At 46.0% G+C, this 26,432-nt stretch overlaps 2 protein-coding genes across 3 annotated transcripts in view; one reads left to right on the top strand and one right to left on the bottom strand.

Annotated features, from left to right (window-relative positions):
- Positions 1-1,053: 1,053 nt before the first annotated feature.
- FOXI3 (forkhead box I3) lies at positions 1,054-6,989 on the bottom strand. Its single transcript, XM_086700627.1, has 2 exons — positions 6,207-6,989; positions 1,054-3,591 (listed from the first exon to the last, which is right to left on the bottom strand). The coding sequence occupies exons 1-2, from the start codon at positions 6,922-6,924 to the stop codon at positions 2,972-2,974; spliced, it is 1,338 nt and encodes a 445-aa protein (XP_086556753.1). The 5' UTR covers positions 6,925-6,989; the 3' UTR covers positions 1,054-2,971.
- Positions 6,990-7,227: 238 nt separating this feature from the next.
- SPMIP9 (sperm microtubule inner protein 9) overlaps positions 7,228-26,432 on the top strand; it is a 66,452-nt gene continuing 47,247 nt past the window's right edge. For both annotated transcript variants that reach the window (XM_086699833.1, XM_086699830.1), the window contains exons 1-2: positions 7,228-7,346; positions 20,426-20,487. The gene's annotated coding sequence lies outside the window, so the exon portion shown is untranslated. The remainder of the gene's footprint in view (positions 7,347-20,425; positions 20,488-26,432) is intronic.

Here is a 26,432-nt window from a genome sequence, read left to right as displayed (position 1 = left end):
ACCTCCGACCATGCCAAAAAACAAACAAAAACAAAAACAAAAACCCAGAACTCAGGTAGCTTATTGTTGGTCGAAATTATTCCGGCCTAGGTCTCTATTAATAGAAATAATTAGATGTCAAGAAGGAAGCTGCCATAAACAATCTATACTCAGCAACTAAAACATTGAAGGAATGTACTACCTCCAATGTGACAGGGCAAACCAGTGGATCTCAGTTCTGAGAGCAGCTGATTTTCTTTAGAAGAAAAGGCATCTCACAAGACAGAAACCGTCCTATGCCAAAAACCCAGAGGCCTCCTTCATCCAGGGCTCAACAACTAGCCCACAATTTTCCAATTCTGGGTGTTAGTCTAGATCAGTGGTTCTCAAGCAGGGTTAATTTTGTCTCCCCCCAACTGGCCAGGAACGTTTGGCAATGTCTGGAGACAGGTCCTCACCATGTGGCCAGGGCCAGGTGGAAAGGAGGCACTTCTAGAGTCTAACAGGTAGAGACCAGGGAGGCTGCTAAATACCCTGTGATGCACAAGGCAACCTCTACAATGAATTACCCAACCCTAAATAGCGGTAGTGCTGAGGCCGAGAAACCCTAGTCTAGAAACCTCGTTTTCCTGGTTTCTTCTAGATGGGGGCCCAGTCTCAATAGTTTCCTATTTCCTTGGCAGTGTGCAGTGATGGGCTGCCTGTGGCCCCATTGAGGGCCACCACACCCAGGGCTGCGGAGGCCACCTGAGGACTACTGCCAGCTGGTGAGACCTCACAGCACCATTTCATTCTGGAACAGAAGTTGTCTGGTACACTTAGGTTGGTTGATCTAAGACAGAACTGTTACTCTGTTAAAAATCAATAAAATGCTCACATGCCTATAGACCATCCCCAAGAGTAACTGTTTTGTTCCAGCCTTTCAGACATGGGCAGGTGGGACCAATCCAATGGGAACATCATCTGCTTTTGCTCTCAACAAAGTCCCTGTAGTGGCTTCAGTGTCATGCCCCTTACATCTCTATTCCTTTAGGAGAAAGACGCTGAAGACAGAAAAACAGGAACGCGAAAAGGTGGCCAGAAATCATCCCACTTAAGAGTTTATTTCATGTGATTCTCAGCATGCAGTGTACTTTCTTGGGAAAAAAAAATTTTTTTTGTCCCAGTTCACATTATAAATTAATTTACAAATATAGAACTGTGTTAGAAATAATATTTATAAAAGTCCCTACGATTTTTCACATAGAAAAATATCCACAGAAACGGTTTTTTTGTACACACAATCTGGGGGGTAGGTAGTCTCTTTGGTTGTCTTCGTCCATAATATTTAAAAAGTAACGGTGATGTTATTTATACCTCAATAAAACTTTAAAAAATAGTTTTCTGTATTGTGTATTTCAAAATAAAAATTTTAAAGTAACGCTGTGAGTCTCAAAAAAGAATACACAGGGAAAAGTTAAAAATTTTTTTTTACAATATACTTACTTGCGTTCCATTTTCTAAAAAAAAGTAAATCCCCAAACCAGCAACTCTCCTATCAAAGATCCAACAACAGGGAACAAAGGCAACTCAGGACATTATCAGCTGTTCCAATGAAATCAACAATTATCTACATTTTAATTAGCACTTTTTGGGTGAGTTCAAAAGGTGGCTAAGGATCTGCCAAGGACCAGACACTCAGCTGGGCACTGGGAGGGTGACCATAAAAACTATTCAAATGCAGGTACCTCTTGAGAAGTAAAAGGGAGTGCTAAAAAATAAATTATATTAAAAAATTTTAACAGACGGTTTATTAAGAAACTATAAAAAAAATTCCATATCAAAACTATTTTTTAAAAACATTCTAATATTGTCTTTAAAAAATGAAAGATCTAGGACACACGCTAAAAGGGACAGGACACCAAGTTAACTAGGACAATGGTCACCCTGGGCATATGGCAGCAGAAGGCAGAGGGAGGTGTCTGTCCTTGTTGCTCAGGAGAACATCTGAAATGGTCACTTTATGTCAATCTTTGGTCAAATGAGATGTAGCTCATTCCCACCCCCTGCACACTGTGTCTGCCTACGGATAACGGCACCTTTTGTTTCTCAGGACCAGAACAAATCTACCAGCACCAGCTCTGGAGCCAGACTGCCTGGACCTGATCCTGGTTCCTCGGGACTTGTGTGTGACATCTTGGGAGATGCACTGGCCTCATATAGAGAGCACAGGGACAGTAACAATACTGATTTCCCAAGGCTGCTGTGCGATCACACGTCGAGTGTCTGTCTGAAACGGCACTCCGCACACAGCTTGCCTGGGCAGTTCTATTGCTATTAGTATCCACCGAGTCCCAGAAGCGGAGCCTCAGCAGAGGTGACTTGTGAGCTGGATGTAGCTCGGAGGATTTGTGGTGTTTCCTGGTACAGTATTTTAAGAACTTTAAGTGGTGGCAAAGAAGGCAAATGGAGGTTTTCTAAAAAAAAAAAAAAAAAATCCAGACACCTGACTTTTCCAGAAAAATCAAGATGCTGCCAGGCAGGAAAGAACTAGCTGCCCACAGCGGCCTTCAGCTGGTCAGTCGCGACCGCTCCCCACTGCTGCAGTTACCAACTGCGACCTTTTTTCCTACCCAAGACACTTCATTCTTTTGTTTCTTAGCTGCCCCGTGGGCACATCTGAGCTTGTAACCCTGATATACAGCGATCAGCAAAACAGACGCGGTCCAGGCCCTCGCAGGGCTCGCAGGTACTGGCCCAGAACAGAGGTGGCTTTCTCTCCAGGGAGGCCCTTCTCCAGAAGAAACCTGTGAAAGCTTGCTGGGCTGTAGAAAGAGTCATCTACGACTCCCGTGCGCCTCCAGATGTGGCCAGTGGGCCCAGGGGATCACCCGGGGCTCCAGGGAGAGGCAGAGCCTCCCTTCCTGCCCCAAGACCTACTGCCTGGGAAATCTGCATTTAACAAGATCTCAGGTGCGCATATTCAAGTCTGAGAAGCTGAGGCTGGTGCGTCCTATACCTCGGAGCCCTCGCGGGGGTAGATGAGGCTGTTGACCATGCTGAAGTTGTAGAAAGGGCTGCTGAAGGGGCTGCTTTGCCCCCCGCTGGAGCCGGCAGGGAAAGGGCTGCAGTAGGAAGGCCTCTGGCTGCTGCTGCTGGCGCCGGAGCTCAGCGGCAAGGTGTCCGGCGCGGCTTCCGAGACCGAGCTGGGGGGGAAGGCGCTGCTGGAGGGCAGCTGGGCCCCCTGGATCCCCAGGTGGCGGCCGCCAGGGAGGGCCCGCTGGGTGCCCCCACTGCCGCTGACACTCAAGGTGCTGAGGCTGCTGAAGAAGGTGTTGAGGCAGGGGGTGGAGGTGAGCAGGGAGCCTCCCGGGGACGAGGCGGTACTTTTGGTGCCCTCGGGAGGCTCTGGGGACTGGGACGGCCTTAGCAAAGCCGTCGGGCTGTCCCCTTCCGGCTTCGCGGCCACTCCCGACCCCAATCCTGAGGAGAGCCCGTCTTCCGATTTTGTGGTCCCTGGGGCCGCCGCGGAGGAGCTGCTGGCTTCGGAGCGGCGCTTCCGCTTCCGACGGAAGTTCCCGTTGTCAAACATTTTCTCACAGTTTGGATCGAGGGTCCAGTAATTCCCCTTCCCTACGGGGTGGAGAAAGAAACCCAGGTCAGAGAAGGACCCAGTCCATGCCCTCGAATTATTCAGCCTCAGTCCTGGAGGGAGGACGGACTCTCATGAAACCCTGACAAACATGCTCAGTCCCCTCTACTGGTTACATTGATCCTTCCGGGGGAGGTTTTATTCTTCACCTCCAAGGAGAAATCTTGAACCCAGATGTTCTGGCCACTTCCACTCTCTCCTGGCAGTGCATGCTACTTAAATCGTGAGACCTAATTTTAGGCCCAAAACATTTTTAATGCCCCAACACCTCCCCCTCCAGACTCATGGCGTGCGCCCTTGCAAAATCCTGGTGCTACTTAAACGTGAGCCTACATTTCTTGATTTATAAAAGCAGGCATGAGATTAATACCCATTTTACAGATTGGCCGTGAGGGTTCTGGTACCTGTTATTATTATTTGCTCAAAGGGTACAATATTTGTCCCTTAAAACAAAATCACTCCACTGGAAAAAGGCAACCTCAAATACTACAATCATTTGTCTTGCCAAACAAAAATCACAAAAGTTATTACTGGGTAGTCAGTTGTTTTAACACCACCTTGGACAACGTGTGTTCAGGGGACAAGGGAGCTCCTGGAATCTACATCCCTCCCTCCCTCCCCTTCAACAGGAGGTGCCCCAGGTCTCTTCCCAGCTTTTCCTCCACCGGCAAATCTCAGACCAGAGCCCCATTTAGTGCATGTGGTGCTAGTCTTCTGCTTAGAAAATCCCCCTCACTATCTAGCATAATCGAGGGAAAAAAGATCCACCCTCTTGGAGCATTTTCTCTCTCAACAGCTTTTATCACTTCTGGTAAACAGAATCTTTGGCATTTGAAAAGTACTGGTAAGCACTTGTCTTGTAGAGTGCTTTACACGGGCAACTTCGGTTGCTCCTCTCAGCTCTGTGGAAACAGGCCACATTGGTTGTTAGTAACCTGCTGTGTTCCCAGTTAGCAATGGTAGAGCTCGGCTTTAAGCAGGCTGCTTCTAGACTCCGCATTCTTACCTAAACACTGTGTTAGGTTGCCTGCATGAACTAGCACTCATTCCTCCAAACCCAGGATCCTCAGTAACACATTTTTTGCAAATAGTTGCAAAAAAATTTTTCTTTATTCATACAACTTCCATCTGAATACCAGCACCTGTACCTATCAGGATATTTAGTGCTTTGACAAGATACTAGCTAAAGACGCTAACTTTTTAGACAGCCCAGAAGAATATACATGACCATTAACATGATAATCTCAGGTGCTTTACGGCCCAAATGGGGAAGGTATCTAGAAGATACCTTCTAGAACTGTATGCCCTGTCCAATACAGTAACCACTTGTCACACATGGCTGTCGGGCACCTGAAAAGTGGCTCGCTAGTCCAAAGTGCCCTGCAGAATCAAGCACACACAGGACTCTGAAGACTTAATATCAAACAAAAAGCATAAAGTGTCTCACTAATAGCTTTTATATTCGCTGTTGAAACAATATTTTGGGTTACTTAAAAATAATTCCACCGGCTTCTTTTTACCTTTTTAACGTGGCTGCTAGAAAATTTGCAATCACACACGGTTTGTACCGTATTTCTCTTGGAATGCACCGCTCTCTAGTGCTTTCAAGGTGCGAACGCTCCAGAAGAGCATTTACACAAAATCCTGCATCTCTTTTTCCTATCACGCCTCTGTCCCCACCTCCTCTGTCCCCAGCTCCTTCTGAAAACCTCAAGTAGAATCCTGTTCTCTCGGGTTTTTTTTGAGCTTTTCTTCGGCCTCCACTGCTCCGGTAGAAGAAAACCACTCACAGCGCTCCACTGTAACCCAGCCCTCCTCACCCGGGGCGGGGGGCTCGGATCAGAAATGCAGCACACTTGGGGTTTTCATTTTTACATTTCTAAATAGTGAAGGCACCAAACCACACTCTGTAGGACCCAGCTTTAGTTCTCGGATTCCTCTATCCCCTGTCCCCGGATGCCTGTGCCACGACATCAGTCGTCTCTCTCAAGGCGGGCGCCTACTCCACGAAGGACACAGAGAGGACCCTGGTGCAGGAAGAGGGTCTGTTAGGACCCCGGTGAAGAAGGAGGTGTCTCCAGGGGCAGCTGGGACGGCCGGCTGTTGCTCGGTCTCTCACTACCTATTCCGTGAAAATGTGCCGGGGCTCTCAGCTCTCCTGAATCCCTTTATAGACGTCCCTTATCCGAGAGCCCACGCGTGTTCCTATTCCTAATCTACCTCCCTGTAGCTTGGTCCCTCCCTTCCACTGGCACCCAGGGGTGGCTTCCCGTTTGAGGATACTGGCTTTTTTCGTTTTTCTCTAACCGGCCAGCCTCTGCGCGTGTGTGTGGTGGGTGTGAGTGGGTGCAAGGGGCGAGCCCCCCACCACCGGGCCCCCGCGCTCGTGGGTCCTCTGATAGTTCTCTTTGTCCTCCGGTCTACCCCCACCCCAGCCAGACGAGGTTCGGGGTTCGGGCGGTTGTTCCGTCCGCTCTGGCTCCCAGTCCCAGTTAGGAAGAGAAGACTCCGCATGGAGCTCCATCCAAGTCGGCCCCTGCCCGGGCGCCGCCTCCCCGCCCTCCCGGCCGGGGAAGCACCTGTCCGGCGCCCTCACCTGGGTCGTCCTCGTCGCGGGGCACCTTCTTGAAGCAGTCGTTGAGCGACAGGTTGTGGCGGATGGAGTTCTGCCAGCCGGCCTTGCTGCGCTGGTAGAAGGGGAAGCTGTCGGCCACGAACTGGTAGATGTGGCTGAGCGTGAGCTTGCGCTCGGGCGCGCTCTGGATGGCCATGGCGATGAGCGCCGAGTACGAGTAGGGCGGCCGCACCATCTTCATCAGGTCCTCGCGGCTGGCCATGGACAGCCAGCCCAGCTCGCCGGGCGCGGCGGGCCCCGCGGGCGAGGCGGGCGCGGCGGGCGCGGGCTGCGCGAAGGCCCGCTGCGCGCAGCCGAAGGTGCCGGCGGCGGGGGGCGGCTGCAGGAAGGGCCCGGCCGCGCCCCCGGGGGGCGGCGGCGGCGGCGGCGGGGCGCCCAGGTACGCGGCGGCGGCGGCGGCGGCTGCGGGCGGGCCGCCCACGCCCGGCCCGTTGAGCCACAGGTAGGGGTTGGCGGCGGCGGCGGGCGGCGCGGCGTAGTCGGCCAGCCCGTAGGGCGCCCTGGAGGCCGGCGGGGCGCCCGGGGCGGCGGCGGCGGCGGGCGGGGGCAGGCCGGGCTGCGAGTACACACCGAAGTTGTCGCCGCAGTACAGGGCCATGTCGGCGGCCGTCGGCGGGTGCGGCGCGGCGGCGGCGGCGAGGGGCGAGCGGGGCTGGTGTCGCCGCTCGGGCGAGAGCATCCCTTTGGGGGAACCTCCCTGCGGCCCCGCCTCGGCCCTCGCTGGGTGACCGGTGCCGGGGCGGGGGTCGGCGGAGGCGCGCGTTGCGCCCGCGAGCCGGCTTCTTATAACCGTCTGCGGCGCGGCTCCTCCCGGGCCGGCCCGGGGCTGGGCGGCGGCCCGCGGGCCCGGGCTCTCCACGCCCCCGCCACGCCCCACCTGCCCGCGCATCCCGGCGGAGCGCGCCCGAGCCCTCGCGCCGCGCGCGCCCCGCCCACCCCGCCCCTGGAGCCCCTCCTCGGCGGGCCCGGGAGCCCGGGAGCCCGGGGGAGGCTGGCGCAGGCCCGCGCCTCCAGGTTGAGGGCGAAAAGCACCCCACTGCCAGCCGATTTGTTCTTAGCACAGGGGTGGGATAAAAGGACGAATGTGGAAACCAGCAGAAGGTAACCCAAACAGTACAGCAGTTTTGTAAAAAGTGCCCAAGATGAGTTTGGGTGGCCACTCAGACCACCTGCTTAGCCCCCTTTGGTTTTCTACCTCGAGCTTCTGCACCCTTTGTGATTGAGTTCCAGGATTCACGGCCGGTCTCAACCGATCGGCTTCCCGTCGAAAAGAACAGACGCGATTTACAACTGTTTGGGGGCTTACGGTAGATTTTAGTAACGGGCATCCTTGGAGTGTCCCCATCTCCTAGGGGATTCTGTGATGGGAGGGACTGAAATTGGTTTTTAATTCTTCTAACCATGTCTCTAAACACATAACTATATGTCGTTCACATTCGGGAAGTATTTGTTCATTTTAAGTCCGGTTTGTGCAGTCCTTTGGTGCGATTTGTTTTCTTCAAAAACAGAAGGGTGTATGTTTTCAGAGACATTTAAATAAGTGGGTTCGGAATTAGCATTTTAAAGCCAACTGTAATTTAAACTGTGCAAGAAGCGCTCATTTACAAAAACGGTCTTAACGAATTATGGTACAGGACTTGCTTTCTACTTCTGTAAGTTTTGAAATGTGGTTCCTGCCCGGGAAAAAAAACAAAAACAAAAAACAAACAAACAAGCAAAACAAGTAAGATACTGTGGCAACCCCACATGTCACACAGTCATTAGTTATTGGCTCCGAACAACAATAAGAAAACTGTTTCTTTTACAATTAAAATCATTCCTAAATATGTTCTTACTAGGTAGTGACAAGTCTGAGATTCGCATTTAAGGGAGAGGGGTGGGGGGAAGTTTTTTGTTTGCCCATTGCAGACTGACAGTTGAGAATATTTAATAGTTTGGAAATCCACCCCCCTCTACTCCACTCTTATTTTCATGATATAAAGTTAGTTATGTACTTTACAGAACGTTATCATCATCTGTTATCTCATTTCTTAAAAAATGATATCCAGAGATACTTAACTAGTAAATTTAATACCTAAAATGCAAACCACAGTTCCAAGTAACTACTTTCTTCATCTTTTCTGGACTCAGAAAAGAGTTATTCTGACCTCTGAATTCAGCACACTGTTTCTTTTAATCTCTTGGCAAATGCTATAGAATGGAATAGTGTTTGTTTAATTGTATTTTGATTTAAGGATCTAAATTTGATCTAAATTTTTCTTAGAGAAGAACAACGTGTGTGTGTTTTCTCCTTTCCCAATAGTACAAAACAAAGTTGTTTTATTTCTTTTGGGATGTTAATAAAGATGACAACTATAACCCAGGAAATTTTAAATTTTTTTTTTCAATGTTTATTTATTTTTTTGGGACAGAGAGAGACAGAGCATGAACGGGGGAGGGGCAGAGAGAGAGGGAGACACAGAATCGGAAACAGGCTCCAGGCTCTGAGCCATCAGCCCAGAGCCCGACGCGGGGCTCGAACTCACAGACCGCGAGATCGTGACCTGGCTGAAGTCGGACGCTTAACCGACTGCGCCACCCAGGCGCCCCGACCCAGGAAATTTTAAAGCAATTTTTAATGAGTTATAAGGCTCAATTTAATATTTGTTCTTAAGTTTAAAGATCTAAAAAAAGGAAGAGAGAGAGAGAGAGAGAGACAGAAAGTCCAAAAGAAACTCTAGAAACTGAGATGACAGTAAATTAGAAAACATTTGTAACCATCTCCCCTTTAGTCATTGATGTCCTTAAGGCTATCATACCCTCCCTTATTTTTTAACAAATTGCTTATGTGTACAGACTTTGCAGTTTTGCAGGGCTGTTGTTGTTGTTCTTGTTGTTGTTTTAGTCTAATTCTTAACCCAATAGCTCCAAATTATTTCTGAGTAAGAGGCCATGATTGCAAATTATCATCTCTTGCTTTGATGAGAGGTTCTGCCTACCAGAGATTTTGTTCCTTAATTATGCATGATCTTCTGCGGACTTTAGTTTTACCTAAAAATGACAGAGCCACCTAGTGGTTCTTTGCCTGTGTTACAGCGTACATCTAGGCAGGGATCTGTAAGGTGTGATACCCCCTCTAGGGATTTGGAAGTTTTACTTTTCTATCCGTTTTCAATCACATCTTAGTTAGATAAGGTTAAAACTATTATTGGTCGTGGCCTGGGGTTTTGTAATGTCAAAGTTAAAATAATTTTTAATCCCTATTTTTTAAAATTAAAATGTAAAAGCATGTGGGTGCACTCAAAAACAGGATAAAAAATGTACTTAAAATGCAAGCACCCAATAATAACATTTTGTCAGATCGCTTTTTCACAAAAAAGATGTAATCAAGGCAATTGATTAGTGCTTCCTTGCCAATGTAAAATGGTGAGGCTGTTACATGTTTTCACCACTGGAAAATAAAACATTTGGGGAAAATACGATAAAAAGTATAAACTCTGGTGCCAGTGGAGATGAAAAATGAACCAGAGGAGGTGAGAAAAGAACTCCAGAAAACTTAGATTGTAATTGGAGAGTACAGTTTGGGGAATCATGGAGGGAAGATAACCACCAAAATATAGAAGGCTAATTAGTGCATTTGTTGTTTCCATGAGGAGAGGATAGATTAAGATGTTGCTGACCAACTAGAGCTGGACCCGCCGCCTCATTTTTTACTTACTGTCATGTTTTTCCAACTTCCGACCCCTTAATCGGTTCCAGTTTTAGAGCTGGGAGTATCGTTAGTTGGGGGGCACACCGAGGAGCCTGTCCTGTCCTCTCCAGTCCATACCTCAAAGGCTGGGACCTACAGATGGAAACAGACTCAGAGGGACCACGCATTTGCTCCTTTAGCGAATATTTAGGGCTCTACTTACTGACTGTAAGCATTAGTGGAAAACTGAGGCAGCTCTTTCCCCTCCAGGAGGACAAGCCTTCCACCAACTTGAGATATGTCTTCTGTGCCAAGAATATTTTTCTCTTATAAACCCTTTAAGTTGACATTGGCCAGATTGCCCCTGCCAGTCACCCCGCTCAGCCACCTGGGAGTCACGGAAGACTGGAGTGAGCTGCAAATATGGAGTGGGGCAAAAATCCAACCCGGGGAGGTTCAGAAGCAAGGGCGTGACCCAGGGACCACCCAGCCACCTGCCGGCTGACCCCCAAAGTTCGAGCCCCTCTTCCTCAAACATTAGGCATGATGAGTATAACAAAAAGGATGAATCCTAAGGACTCTAGAAACCTGAAACATCTGAAGATACCACAGAAGTTCCGTGTACTTAATGCAGAAAAAGAAGAGAAAAACTATGGGCCGAAACAGTGGTGCTCCCATAATTCCTTTGAGCAAAGTTGTTCATAATTGGCTCCCCTGCTTGATCCCTACACCTCTTCCCCACCGCCTCACTCTCCCCTCCGCAGTTCTCTGGAATGCTTCCTGGCCTCTGGCTCTCCCTGATTAGCCCCGTTCTTGGGCTTCCTCGGCTCACTTCTCAGACTCCTGCTTCTGCTCCAGACCAGGCACCCAGGGTGCCTCCAGCGGTCCTAGGACAGCTTGCCTGGCAGAACCTGCCTGCACTGAATGCATCTCCCAGGATCCTCCCAAAGTGTCCTGAGGCCATCTCAGCTGAAGGCTGCACTTCCCTCCACTCTTCCGTCCTCGTCCTCGGGGCAAGAAGGCCCTCAAGCCCTGCCCTCCCACTGGGTGGTGCCAGCATCTGCCTGGGTGGCTCATCCAGCCCCCTGGCCCCTCATTCCCAGTAACCAACTCCTCCTCTCCATTTCAGTCACCCACTATACTGGGTGTTCTGGATGGAGGATGGGGACTGGGTCTCTTCTCGCTCCCTTTTTTTTTAGCACTAACAATTAAGGAATGTGTGCCAAATACCTAACGGGGCTAAGCACTTTACGTGTGTTATCACATTTAATTCTTCCAGCAGTCCTGTGAGATAAGAACTGTTAGTCCATACTTCACGAATGAAGCAACGGAGAGAAAGGTTAAGTGATTTAACTGTGGTGTCCCATCTTCTAAGCGGGGAGCCAGGATTCAAACAGTGCGGCTGAGGAGCCCATGCTAATAGCACTCAGCTTTAACTGCCTCCTGCATTATTTCCTTAGCGCCTAGGCCAGTGCCTGACATTAGTAGGTGCTCAATTATTGTTTGTCGCTTGAATAAATTACAAAGTTAAAAAGAGGGGAGCCCCGGTGGCTCAGTCAGTTAAGCATCCGCCTGTTGATTTCGGCTCAGGTCATGATCTCACAGTTCTTCAGATGGAGCCCTGAGTCGGGCTTTGTGCCGACAACGCTGAGCCTGCTTGGGATCCTCTCTCTCTACCCCTTCCCTGGGTGCTCTCTCTCTCTCTCAAAGTAAATAGATAAACTTAAAAAAAAAGTTAAGAAGCATTAAATGGTATAGCCTCTATGACATTAAACGGTACGACCTCTTTCCCTCTCTTTACGTAGTCTCTCTCACCAAAGACAACCACTTGCCCTCAGTTTCTTATGCTCTCCTCCAGAAAATGTTTTGAAATACTTACCAGCACAGCTCTATATGTATTTAAATATGTACAAAAATGGCATCCGTGTTGTTCACATGGCTCTGCACCTTATACTTGCATTAACACGTTCTGGAGAACTTTCTAAAACAGCCCGTATGTCCAAAAATCTACCTCATTTTGTTCACCTGGTGTTCCCTTTTTCATAGGATGTTCAGTGGGGACCCACCAGTATGGCTGTATGGATGGTTTCTAGCCAGTGTCTGTTCTGATTTGTTGGTGCCCCTCCATACCTGGTGGGCAGTATTTTGAGTTTAACTTTTTTTTTTTTTTTTTGATGAATCTCTGGATTATTTCCTTTTTAATTTTTTTTTTTTATGATTTTCATTTTTTTTTTTTTTTTTTTAAGGAAGCTCTACACCAATGTGGGGCTTGAACTCAACCCCGAGAGCAAGAGTTATATGCTGTACTGACTGAGCCAGCCAGGCACCCCAGAATTATTTCCTTTTTATTTATTTTTACTTTTTTTTAATGTTTATTTATCTTGAGAGAGAGAAAGCATGGGGGGGGGGGGGCAGAGAGAGGGAAAGAGAAAGAATCCCAAGCAGGTTCCATGCCCAGCGCGGAGCCCAACTCGGGGCTTGATCCCATGAACTTTGAAGTCATGACCTGAGCCAAGATTAAGAGTCAGACACTTAATGACTGAGCCACCCAGGCGCCCCAGGATTATTTTCTTTAAAAAAAAAAAAAATATGGCTGAATTTATTTGTGATAGTAAATCCCTAGCTGGTATTCGTTGGGTCAAAGAACCTGTACCTTTATTATTATTTTTTTTTTTTTTTTTTGTGTTTAGAACATGTACCTTTAAATGTTTGATTCCAACAGATTGTTCTGCCAGAAGGTCCTGCAGTTCATACCACCGGCAGGTTCCCCATGGATGTCTATTTCCTTTCACCTTTACTAACCCTGGATTTGTGCAGGTCTTTTTATTTTTGCCAATCTTAAAAGCACAGAGAGGCATATCTTGAAAATGTTTTGGTTTGTTTTTCCTTATGAATGAATTTACCTGGTCATAGGTCATTTTAATTTCTTTTTTTATGAACTGCCTGTTCTGATTTTTTGCCCATGTTTCTATTTGTGTGTCTTTAACAACAACAACAACAACAAAAGGTGTGTCTGAGCTTCTTGCAATTAAAGACATTAACTTTTTTACTCCTGGGTGTTGCAAATCATGGTTTCTCTGTTCAAACTGTCTCTTCTCTTGGAATCTGTGATAACACACTGTCCTGGTTTTCTTTCTTTCTCTCCTGCATCTACCGGAAGGATGTCTGTTTCTCATCTTTCATTCTTTGCATATTGTTTTTTGTTCCCTCAGGTTCCTAACCTTGGTCTTCTTCTTTTCCTCTACATATTCTTCATGGGTTGCCACACCTACTCCCGTGGCTTTAATCATTGGAGTGGGCCTGGTTTGTTGTAGTTATTATTGCCTGTTTAGCAACGCTATAAAGAAACACTCTCTCATTACTGCCAGTTTTTGAGGTTTGCATGGGATGGGCTGGGGACTCAAACTTGGTCCTTGCCCATGTTACTTGCCCCCACACAAGTGGTTTGTTTGAGGTGAGTGAGTGATTTGAGGTAGGTCATTTAAGATCTTTCTCAGGACTGGGGCGCCTGGGTGGCTCAGTCAGTTAGGCATCCGACTTCAGCTCGGGTCATGATCTCGCGGTCTGAGTTCGAGCCCCGCATCGGGCTCTGTGCTGACAACTCAGAGCCTGGAGCCTGTTTCAGATTCTGTGTCTCCCTCTCTCTCTGACCGTCCCCCCGTTCATGCTCTGTCTCTCTCTGTCTCAAAAATAAATAAATGTTAAAAAAAAAAAAAAAGATCTTTCTCGGGACTTCTGCTGGGATTGTCAGGAAGAAGTTCCTTTCTTCACACGGATTGGTTCCTGTACAGAGGTTGTAATGCTAAAATGGCTACCTTTGGTACTATGAGGGAGGGAGCCTGCCTGAGAATGCAGGTGACACCAAGTAAAACTGAGTGACAGAAATGAAGATACATTCTGGATGCAAGATTTGAATCCCTTGATCCAACATCCTTCTTCGTCCCCTTGGTTTCATTAGCCAACAAATTTCCTTTTTGATTCAATAAGTTAGGATGCTGTCATAGGCTGAATTGTGTTCCCCCAACATTAACATGTCAATGTTCTAACCCCCGGTACCTCAAAATGTGACTATTTTTTAATGTTGACTTATTTATTAAGTTTATTTATTTATTTTGAGGGAGAGGGGTGGGGAGGAGAAGCAGAGACAGAGAGAAAGAGAGAGAATCCCAAGCAGGCTCTGCATTGTCAGTGTGGAGCCTGACATGGGGCTTGAACTCACAAACCGTGAGATGGTGACTTGGGCTGAAATCAAGAGTCGGATGCTTAGTTGCCTGAGTCACCCAGGCACCCCATATTTACTTATTTTTGAGAGAGAGACAGAGACAGAGAATCCCAAGGAGCCTCAGCACTGTCAGTGTGGAGTCTGACGTGGGGCTGAAACTCATGAACCGTGTGAGACCATGACCTGAACTGCAATCAAGAGTTGGACATTTAACCGACTAAGTTACCCAGGTGCCCCAGAATGTGACTGTTTGGAGACAGGGTCTTTAAAGAGGTAATTAAGGTAAAAATAGGTAATTAAGGCAGGCCTTAATTTGATATGATTGGTGTCTGTATAGAAGAGGGGGAATTTAGGGCACAGACATGTACACATAGAGGGAAGACCATGTGAAGACACCAGAAGAAAACGACCATCTGCAAGCCATGAGGAGGGGCCCTCAGAGGAAACCAACCCTGCCAATACCTTCATTTTAGACTTCTAACCTCCAGAACTATGAGGAAATAAGTTTCTGGAATTTAAGCCGCTCAGTCTGTAATACTTTGTTTTGGCAGCCCTAGCAAACTAATACAGGTGAGTGTTTATCCCTTTGAAATGTAAGTGCTGGGGCGCCTGGGTGGTTCAGTCGGTCGAGCATCTGACTCTTGATTTCAGCTCAGGTCATGAGCTCACAGTTCGTGAGTTCGAGCCCCGCATCGGGCTCCACGCTGGCAGTGCAGAACCTGCTTGGGATTCTCTCTCTCCCTCTCTTTTGGCCCCTCCCACATGTGCGCTCTCTCTCTCTCAAAATAAGTAAGAAAGAAAGAAAGAAAGAAAGAAAGAAAGAAAGAAAGAAAGAAAGAAAAGGAAAGAAAGAAAGAAGGAAAGAAAAAGAAAGAAAGAAAGAAAGAAAGAAAGAAAGAAAGAAAGAAAGAAAGAAAAAAGCAAAAGAAAAAGAAAAAGAAAAAGAAAGGAAGGAAGAGCGAGCGAAGGAGAGAAGGAAAGAAAGGAAGAAAAGTGCTGGTGACTTCCGGTCCTAATTTCTCACGCGAGCTCCTGGCCCAGTGATCAACTCCTACCGGACCTTCCTCTTCATTGTTTTGTAAGTTGCCTCAAATCCAGCAAGTCTAAGCAAGTAATCTTGATCCTCGTAAAACCTACTTCTCCTTCTGTATTCCACACCCCTGTGAAACCCTCTCCCCAACTGAGCCAGTTATCTAAGCCAGAAACCAGAAGCTCTTCTACTTCGTTGACCAAGTCATGCCATGGTCACTCTTCACTCTCTCTGTCCTACTGGCAACACCGAGCATTAAACCACCATTACCCCCTCCCCTGGATTATTGCCATCGGCCCCTCTTGTCACCTCCCAATCCTCCCTCCACACCACCTTCTTAATGATTTTTTTTAAATGGCAAATCCGATCACAGCACTCCCCTGCTCTCAAGTCTTTAGTGGCTCCTGCTGCTCTTAGGATAAAGTCCAAACTCCATAGGGGGGCATACGTGATCCCAGGAGAAGGAACTCATGTCGTTAACCAGTCTGTCTCCCTTGTCTCCCCTCCATGCTCGCTCTGATCTCTCTTCTAAAGCTCAGTGTTTCCCCAAATCCAGTCATTCTGGTATCCTCTTCGTGATTCTCTGTATCATATATGCTTTCTTCCTTAACATTTTTCTCTTAAGTTGATGCAGTTTTTAAAATTGGGGGCGCCTGGGTGGCGCAGTCGGTTAAGCGTCCGACTTCAGCCAGGTCACGATCTCGCGGTCCGTGAGTTCGAGCCCCGCGTCGGGCTCTGGGCTGATGGCTTGGAGCCTGGAGCCTGTTTCCGATTCTGTGTCTCCCTCTCTCTCTGCCCCTCCCCCGTTCATGCTCTGTCTCTCTCTGTCCCAAAAATAAATAAACGTTGAAAAAAAAAATAAAAAAAATAAATAAAAAATAAATAAAATTAAATTCCATTAGGGGAGGTAGGTGGGGAGATGAGTAAAATAGGCAATGGGGACTAAGGAGCACACTTGTCGTGAAGAACACTGGGTCATGTATGGAAGTGTGGAATCACTATATTGCCCACCTGAAACTAACAACACTGGATGTTAACTGTGCTGGAGTTAAAATAAAAATAAATAAGTAAATAAATAAAGTAATTAAATTAAATTCCATTATTTGGAAAGGCAACCATATGGCACTACTATAAATATTATACTGTAAATTTAATATTATACACACACACGGATAGAATCTCTGCCATATGTAGAAGGTAAACGGTTTAAATGGATCATTGATATTGCTGATAAAACTGGTTCCTTAAAAAATGTTGATAAATTTCAAGAAAGTTTTAAAATAAAAACGTAAATAATGTAGGGGCACCTGGCTGCCGCAGTAGGAAGAACACGCAACTCGATCTTGAGGTTGTGAGTTTGAGCCTCATGTTTGGTGTAGAGATTACTAAAAAGCAAATTAAAAAAAAAAAAAAAAAAAAAAAAAAATATATATATATATATATATATATATATAATGTAATACAAGTAAGGGTAAACTTAATTTTATTAACAAAGACCCAAATCTGAAAATAAATTCCTCAATAAGAACAGCACTACTTATAATGTTTAGTAACAAAGGGATGTTCAGTTTAATAATGCTTATTTTATTTTTAAATGTATATTTAATTTAGAGAGAGAGAACATGTAAGTGGGTGAGGGGCAGAGAGAGAGAGGGAGGCAGAGAATCCCAAGCAGGCTCCAGCCTCTGAGTTGTCCGTGCAGAACATGATGTGGAGCTCAAACCAACGATCCATGAGATCATGACCTGAGCTAAAGTCAGAATCTTAACCTATTAAGCCACCAGGTGCCCCAATGGTACTTATTTAAAATTAAGGTTAAGACAAACTTCCACATTAGCAGTAAAAAAAAATTCTGGTTTTTGAACCTTTTTTAACCAACATAAAGACCTGCAGTTTACAGGGGCACCTGGGTGGCTCAGTCGGTTAAGTGTCCGACTTCAGCTCAGGTCATGATCTCGTGGTTCGTGATTCGAGCCCCACATCGGGCTCCATACTGACAGCTTGGAGCCTGGAGCCTGCTTTGGATTCTGTGTCTCCTTCTCTCTGCCCCTCCCCTGCTTGCACTCTGTCTCTCTCTTTCAAAAATAAATAAACATTTTTTAAAAATTAAAAAAAAAAATTCAAGAATTGCAGCTTACATGTGTTTACATGGGAATGGAAAAGGATATTAATTTGCCCCATTTGATAGGTTTGGCTAACTTTTATTTTAAAATATTGGATTCATGGGGCGCCTGGGTGGCTTGGTCGGTTAAGCATCCGACTTCGGCTCAGGTCATGATCTCACGGTCCGTGAGTTCGAGCCCCGCATCAGGCTCTGTGCTGACAGCTCAGAGCCTGGAGCCTGTTTCAGATTCTGTGTCTCCCTCTCTCTCTGCCCCTCCCCTGTTCATGCTCTGTCTCTCTCTGTCTCAAAAATAAATAAACGTGGGGCGCCTGGGTGGCGCAGTCGGTTAAGCGTCCGACTTCAGCCAGGTCACGATCTCGCGGTCCGTGAGTTCGAGCCCCGCGTCGGGCTCTGGGCTGATGGCTCAGAGCCTGGAGCCTGTTTCCGATTCTGTGTCTCCCTCTCTCTCTGCCCCTCCCCCGTTCATGCTCTGTCTCTCTCTGTCCCAAAAATAAATAAACATTGAAAAAAAAAATTTAAAAAAATAAAAAAATAAAAAATAAATAAATAAACGTTAAAAAAAATTTTTTTTTAAATGTTTGATTCAGGAAACCATCTGAGGTACTTACTCCTTGGGATCTATTGTAAATTTGTGAAGACATAATCCATGATGATATCCAAAAAGGAACAGAGAGAGGATTTCTTGTGCCCTGGCAGCTGCCACTGGACAATGTTTATGAAATATTTTTATCAACCTTGTCCAAGTGTTTTCCATCCCCTGCAGAACATTTTCAGCAAGTATTTCAGGTTGAGTTTAAAATTAGGTTCATTTATAAATTCAAGAAGGATCATTTATGAACTCCAGAAATATATATTGAGCATGACAGATCCTGGCCCTGGCTCCAGGCAGACATGATAAGCCATGAATCTCTGCACTCACATACCTTTCAGACAGGAGAAAGTTCTGACTCTGTATGACCCAGAGGACCAAGGGACCCAGGAGACTCAGGCTACCGGTTTACAATCCCCAAGGTCACTTTATCTTGCCTGGGAATACTGAAATAAGCATGTCTTTTAAGGATAAATTAGGCTTTCAGATGAGCAAAACTTATCTATAAGATATGCTAATTTATAAACCCTCACCCAACCATGCATATGATGTCTATGAAGATAGAAGTTTCCTCCTAGGAGAACTCAATTCTTCTCCTATCTTGAAAAGACAGGTGTGGAGCTTCAGTATGAAGCAGTGGTCCTTACCCAACACTTTCCAAAGTTGAAATGGTTAAGAATTCTGTGACCTATGTTTAATGTAATTAGTAAATTTAACTGCTATCTTCTTATCTTCTATCTTCCTGTCTTCCTGTCTATCTTCTGTGACCTAGACTTCTCCACTGACAGAACAATGGATAGTCTTGGCCATCCAGTCTGAATGAAAGGAGTCCATTCTCCTACTGAAACAGCATGGCCCTAGCACCCTCCGTGGTTTGCCCAATGCATTGGTCCTAAACCTGTCATGGTTTGCCATGAATGAATCAAGAAGTTTAAAAACCAGTTCTCTTCTTTAGTTGTATGAATTGACAGGTCAAGATGTAACCAGGATCTTAAGTCAACCCGTGTCTGGCAAACAGAGAAAGATTAGTGGGTTTTATAGTATCAGTGGCTTTATCATTTTGCTAGACTCCATTTTACGTAAAATTTTTGTATAAGCATCATGTATTTTACTACCTCACTGTACCTCTTCTTACCAACCTCCAATTGAACTAAGATTCATTCCTCTAAAATCCCAGTTCCCAGGAGCACCTAGGTGGACTCAGTCAGTTAAGAATCCGAATTTTGATTTTGGCTCAGGTCATGACCTCATGGTTTGTGAGTTCAAGCCCCACATCGGGCTCTGTGCTTACAGTGCAGAGTCTGCTTGGGATTCTGCATCTCCCTCTCTCTCTGCCCCTGCCCCACTTGTGCTCTCTCTCTCAAAAACAAATAAACAGTTCCCAGATTTTCTATCCTAGGACCTTTGCTTTGTCTCTACCTTTTGAGAATAGTAGTTACTTTCAAATAATAGGCACTCTATAGATGGTTTTTTGATGGCGATGATGATGAAGGAGAAGGAGAAGAACCACCTATGGCTTGAACCTTGAACCTATGGCTGCTCCCTTAGTCTAGATCTTCTTGAGTTGACCCCACCCAGTCAAGGCTGAGATTGGAGAAGCTGGACTGACCTAATTTTCCAACCAGTGCTTCTGAGTCCTGTGTCAGAGTCACCCAGAGAGCACATTCCTTGACTCTGCCCACATGGAGTCTGAACCCTTAGAGTGGGATGCCTGCAGGCTGTATACTTTTTAATCTCCCCCTCACCCCCACAATGATCCTGACATTTGAGTTTGGGAGCATAATTACCTATTCAAAACTTTAAAAATGGGGAAAAGTGCTGCTTTGTAGATACACATAAGTGATAAAGAAGTGATTCGCAAGTTGGAGAGATCAGTGAGAGGTATCCGAATCAATCAAAGTCTTCCTCAAATAATAGGACTCCTGCTCTTGTCTCATTTGGAGGTGACATGGAGAAGCCATGGCTACCATGTATGTGCCTGTAGCGTCCGTCAGAAGCAGAGAGGCAGTGGGAGACGGTTGAGAGCCATGCTAAGGAGCAAAGAGTATACAAGTGGTGGGAAAGTCAAGGAGCACTTCATATGAATGCATAAATATGTATTTGGGGGAAAAAAGATGGTTTGGGGGGAAAGGAAATCTTAGATGGAGATTTGGGAGGTGAAAATGGAGTGAACTTGAATTGAGGGAGCGCATGTCATTGTGGGGCACTAGTTAGATTGGTCCTTCTAAAGCAGAGCCTCCTAGGAACCTGTGATGGAAGGTCTCAGAAGTATTTCTGGCAATCAAGCAGAATGTTCCAGTTCTCTGGTTTCTGAAGACAGAGAGACCTGGGCTCCGGACTCAGCTTTGGTGCATATTTAACTCAGGGAATAGTACCACCAGCTAAAAGCCACTTGAATCTACTTGATTTTCTCATGTATGAGGTATAGATGGCTATAACCTAAATTGTTCGAAGGGTTACATGTGATAACATGTGTAAAGCACTAAGCATTCAGTAAATAATAGTGTTTATTTTCTGAATGCCTATTTTTTATTTTCTGAACAGATAAACCGGGGAATGGAGTAGACTGCCTTTGATCATGGATGAGTCACAGATGAGAACACAAGGTAAAGATTAATGGACACTTTCCTGCTTAGAAAAAATAAAATACATGATTTGCCTGAGAGCATTGTTTGGACCGATCTTCTGAGGTGAGAAAGCATTTGGCAAATGAAACACTAGACATTTCAACGTTTATTTATTTTTGGGACAGAGAGAGACAGAGCATGAACGGGGAAGGGGCAGAGAGAGAGGGAGACACAGAATTGGAAACAGGCTCCAGGCTCTGAGCCATCAGCCCAGAGCCTGACGCGGGGCTCGAACTCATGGACCGCGAGACCGTGACCTGGCTGAAGTCGGACGCTTAACCGACTGCGCCACCCAGGCGCCCCATAGACATTTCAATATATAACATATGAAGCTTCTTAATTTGGTGAAAAATTCATGAAATGCCAATGACATGCCAGGTGCTGGACCAGGCACAAGAGAAAAGGAGAAAAGAGAGAGTTTCTGCCCTCAAGATACCCCAGCTAAGGAAAAACCAAAAAGGGAAGTAACTAGGCTGCAAGTAGCTTCTGTGGGATTTGTGATAATAGTGTCCTTTAAGATATTAGTAATTTTCTTATCCATTGCTAAGAGCTGTATCTATTTTGGGGAGATTGAGCCCTTTGTCTCTAATAGGAGTTACAGTATTTTATCCTGATATGCCCTTTTGTCTTTGTTTCAGTGTTTTGTTTTTTATCTCATGGGTATCGTTTTTATATCATCAAATAGTATCTTCCTTAAGAGCTTCTAGATTTTTGTGTCAAAGCTGCCAGGCCTTCCTCATTCTGAGATTGTAAAATAATTGTCGCGTGTTTTCTTCATTTACAATTCTGCTTTTTTATATTCAAAACTTCTTTTAACTTTTTAAAAAATGTTTCTTATTTATTTTTGAGGGAAAGAGAGAGAGTGGGAGAGGCAGAGAGAAAGGGAGGCAGAGGATCTGAAGCAGGCTGCCAGTGCAGAGCCCAATGCGGGTCTCGAACTCATGAACGGTTTGATCATGACCTGAGCCAAAGTCAGGCTCTTAACCGACTGAGCCACCCAGGCACCCCACTCAAAGCTTTTTATATTCAAAAATCCGCTGTAATTTATTTGGATGAGAGATGAGGATTCAACTTTCTTTTTTCTAGAAGGCCACCTGGGGTCCCAACATCATTTATTGAATAGTCCCCTTAATTTATTGGGTTTGTAGATAATATAAACCAATTTGATGTTGAGTTCTGAGATGAAAGAGTCCTTGGTATTCATTAATATTGACCCTGAGTCATCAACAAAAGATTAAATCATGTTGTATAGTCTCTAAGAGGCAAGGGTAGTGAATGATTCATATGGAATAATTTTAAGCACTCGTGTTAACACTTTTTGTTTTGTTGCTTAGAGGCCATAATTTCAAAAGTTTGCATCTTATCTCCCCCTAGCCAAGATAAATTTCTTGGTAACTAAAACTAAAATAAATATGAAAATGTCAGAGAAAGCCTGTTTGTAGTGACAGGTCAGTGGCTGGTCAAATGTTGTTCACGTCCAGGATCAGCTGGCTAGTTATTTGCACCCCTGCATTTATCCTAGATCAGAAACCCTGAGAATGTAAAGCATTGTTTTATTTGGAATTCAATGATTAGTTCTGAAACTCTGGGTCAGAAGAAGCCTCATGCTAATTAACAAGCCCATCAGCAGCATGAGAGACTGTTTCCTCACACCCTTATTCAAGATTCAATATAACCAAAGTTTACTAATCTCATAGACAAAAAATATCTCCTTTCTTGTTTCCACATTCACTTCTTTAATTATGAGTGATTTTGGCCATCTTTTCGTATGTGCGTTCTTCTTCTGTGAACAATGTTCTTGGCAAATTTTGTTGGACTGTTTGACTTTTTGTTATCCATCTAATAGAATCTTTGCATTAACCCTGTCAGGGAGAAAACACAGCCTCTCCAAGCCTGTTTTCTGGCCAGGAGATTGAAAGCAGTAATGTTAATGTTAAGGATAACCGTCGGGACGCCTGAGTGGTCCACTTGGTTGAGTGTCCGACTTTGGCTCAGGTCATGATATCGCGGTCTGTGAGTTCAAGCCCCGCGTTGGGCTCTGTGCTGACAGCTCAGAGCCTGGAGCCTGCTTTGGATTCTGTGTCTCCCTCTCTCTCTCTGCCCCTCCCCCGTTCATGCTCTGTCTCTCTCTTTCTCTGTCAAAAATAATTAAACATTAAAAAAATAATAAAAAAATTTTAAAAAAGGATAACTGTCAACTTCTACTGAGGACCTACTTTGGGTACTTCGCTCAGCATTAACTCATTTGAGAGCCCCTCGTCCATAAGTCACCTTTGCACCAATTAGACAAAGGCATCCCTACCTTTGTGCGGGCATAGCACAAAGAGCTATGCTCTTATTGTTCAGAGCAATGCTGTCTCATCTAATTTTCATAAATAATCCTATGAAGAAGGTATTATTATCCTTATTTTAGGTCATTTCCCCCAAGCCGCTCGGCGAATCAGCGGTGAATTTGGAGCGCATGATTGGTCATTGTGCTGTATAGTGCCTGCTTCACATGGTTACAGTCAGTATTACTCAAGACAGTCTCATAAAGTACTCAACACAAGTGGTAAATAGTTACTAAAATATATGTAGTATTAGCCTGTGGTCTGTCGTGTGTTGCAAATATTGCTTTCCAATTTTGTCATTTGGCGTTTAGTTTGGCTTGTGTTTGCTAACCAACAAAATTTTTCTATAATCAGATTTATCTTTTCGATTGTGACTGTGGTCATGACTTCTGTTTTGGTTGGCATTATAAAGACAAAATAATTGCGTAAGGTAACCATTCCTGTGTTCATGAGGGGACGGGCTAACTTAAAGAGAGCCCTAAATTCAAGACCACACTTGCCTGCTCGGCCACGGAACAGCCTTGATGTGGGATGTGCGCTTTGCAGCACAGGCCTCCCGGTGACCCGGCTGCTTTTTCTCTGTTGGAACAGAACACGGGAGGAGAGGGGGAGAGGAACTGGAAAACAAGCAATTTCCCTTAAAGGAAGGGACATTCGTTTCCATGTGAATCCCATTGGAACTTAATCAGGTGGACGCACTTGACTTCGAAAAAAGCTGGAAAATGTAGTCTCGAGCTGGGGCGGGGGGGGGGGGGGGGGCCTGTGCCCTGTGGAAACAAGGGGTATGGTGGGCAGGGGCAGAGCTTGTGTACTAAAAGAGAGGAGAGCGTACCAGGGTACGAGGAGCACCCCTCCCCAAACCCTGCGGCCTCATATGTGAAAGTCCTCCCTTCCTGAACTGACTTCTGTGTAACTTTTGCTCAGCAAAGAACTTCAGGTCTTGTAGATGCAGTTCTTTTCTTTTCTACCCACCCCCCCAAGCTCTTTTTGTTGGGGATAATTACAAGAAGTAACTCAGAGTTAAGAGAAGAAATAATACTCTTTGCCTCCTGAGGGTCTTGGCAGATTCTCCTTCCTGGGTCTGGACCACTTTCCAGTCTTGCAGCCAGTTAATTGCTACCTGTTCTTCAGATGCCAGCTTCACCCTCAGAGAAAGGGCCCTAGCTCCTTCCCTCACCAAACAGACAAGGGCTTCTTCATAATCATCTCCTAGTATTTTTCGTTCATAGCGCTTTTGCAGTTGGTAGCTGGGGTGGGTTAGCGTGACTGTTTGCCTGACATCACGCTGGTGGCACTGGACTGTGGATTTCCAGGGGGCGGGGGCTCACCTCCAGGGACAGAGCCTAGCACTGGGCACAGAGTAGGTGTTCAATAAATGTTTGCCGGACGAATGAATGGGTGTTGAGAGTCAGGCAGCTGAGCTCTGAAAGAAAGGAAGGAGGCGGAGACAATAGCAGCTGATACCTTAGCACCTCCTGGGTGGCCTGTCAGAGGCGAGGGGCTGAACCCGGGGAAGGGGCGGGCAGCACCTGACAGGCCTGATGGACCCAGGTCCAGAAGCTGTCTATCGGCAGGGCTGACAAGGGGAAAGCCCTTGCAGGGCAGAGGGGTACGGGTGGGAAATGCCTGCTCAACTCTGGTGCCAGCATTGAGGCCTCTGATCCTTTAGAAGAGGCACCCACACCTACTAACTGGTGAATTGATGAAATGTTATGTGTTGGGATTTTCCTGCCTCTTCTGAGAAATAAAATTACTCGCTCCAGAACTTCATTTTTCTAGAACGAAGCTAAATCCTCTGCCAGACACTTATTTGGACAACTTGCGTTTCAGTCTACAAGTGACATTGACATTTAAGGCAAATCTGTGTCAGGAGTGGTGGTGAAACCAAAGTAATTGGGATTTCATCCTCCTATCGTTGGTGCACTTTTGGACGTTACTATTGACGTTTGACCGTGTCCTAATCAATAAGGTAGATAGCATATTGACCATCAAATTAAACTGCAGAGATACTGTTTCATTTTGGGCAGGCGTGGGCTACATCATCTATATTGCATTCATCTACCTATCTCTCTTTTTTTGTAACCTCAGTTCCTCAAAGTTTCTGCCTCTTTTGTGGGAATGGTAAGTCAACTAGAAGCAAAGATAAGAGAAACAAAACACTTTGGAAAGCATACAGAAAAGGCAGTTGACATGAAGTCACTTATAGGATGGAACCTCAGGGCGGTTGCAGAAATGCACCTTGGGTCAACTTTTCTTTCTTTTCTTTAAATTTTTAATGTTTATTTTTGAGAGAGAGAGAGAGTGAGAGTAGAGGAAGGGAGGAGAGAGAGGGAGACACAGAATCCAAAGCAGGCTCCAGGCTCTGAGTTGTCAGCCCAGAGCTCGATGCGGGGCTTGAACTCATGAACTGTGAGATCATGACCTGAGCTGAAGTCAGACGCTTAGCTGACTGAGCCACCCAGCTGCCCCATCAACTTTTCTTTTTTAAATTCCTCATTTGATTTCATGTCCCAGTGCACATGGAAATGACAGCTGCCAAGAGAGGTACAATGTTGGAAAAGATTCGGGGAGAATCAAAGGGCCTGGGGTTGTACTCTGGGAGTCTCTTGGGCTTCTCTTTTGTGGTCTTACTGTCATCTGTCATTATCACCCAGGAGGGTGAGTAGCCATAGTAACCGCTGGTGAAAATGCCACCCAGCGTCTTCACCTCTGGGACTGCATGTACCTATTCTTTTTTTTTCTTTTTTAATTTTTTTTAATGTTTATTTATTTTTGAGAGAGACAGAGACAGAATGCGAGTGGGTTAGGTGCAGAGAGAGAGGGAGACACACAATCTGAAGCAGGCTCCAGGCTCCGAGCTGTCAGCACAGAGCCCGACGCGGGGCTCGAACTCACGAGCTGTGAGATCATGACCTGAGCCGAAGTCGGTCGCTCAACCGACTGAGCCACCCGGGCGCCCCTGTATCTACCTATTCTTGACCAGTGAAGAATCTTTGCATTTGTTCCATTTGGAATAGGAAAGCACTCCACAATAGACCATCTTCCTTCTTGCTGCTTAGGTTTTCTCCCGTCCGATGATTTCAGCTTCAGGGAGGTGAAAGAACAGAAGAGCCAGAGCGGGTGGGTCAGGAGCTCCTCCAACCCTCAGTCCGTTCCATCGCGTAATCCAGGCACCGTTGGCTCTTGCAAAAATTATTACAATAGTAAAATGTGATTCTAACTTTCCCTTATGAACACCTGTGCTAGATTTTACTGCCTGGATAATCAGTCCATTTTTACTGTTGACATTATTTCTGGAGAGTCCTTGGAGGAAAACCATTTGAAAATAAGGCTGGTAACCTCAGCCTGATGCATCTGATGACGCTTTTGTTCTCTCCGTTGAGTCGCGTCTGACAGAGCATTCGAATTGCAGCTGCTTGAAAATAGGCAGTGTGCCTGCTTCCGAGCCTGTGAAAACGCGTCTCGGTGTCACTGTGTTTTCTAGTCTTGTGTGGCAAGAGAGGTAGATCTGAAAAAGAGAAGTAATTCCAAGTTTAGAGAAAGTGGTGGGGCAAAGCAGAAGGACGACGGCTAGAAGCACCGGCCTCAGATGGT

This window comes from Puma concolor, chromosome A3, assembly GCF_028749965.1.
Source record: "Puma concolor isolate L17-30 chromosome A3, mPumCon1.1.hap2, whole genome shotgun sequence".
NCBI lineage: Eukaryota > Metazoa > Chordata > Mammalia > Carnivora > Felidae > Puma > Puma concolor.
Note: the sequence above shows the minus strand (reverse complement) of the source record. Positions and strands in the feature narration are given on the sequence as shown.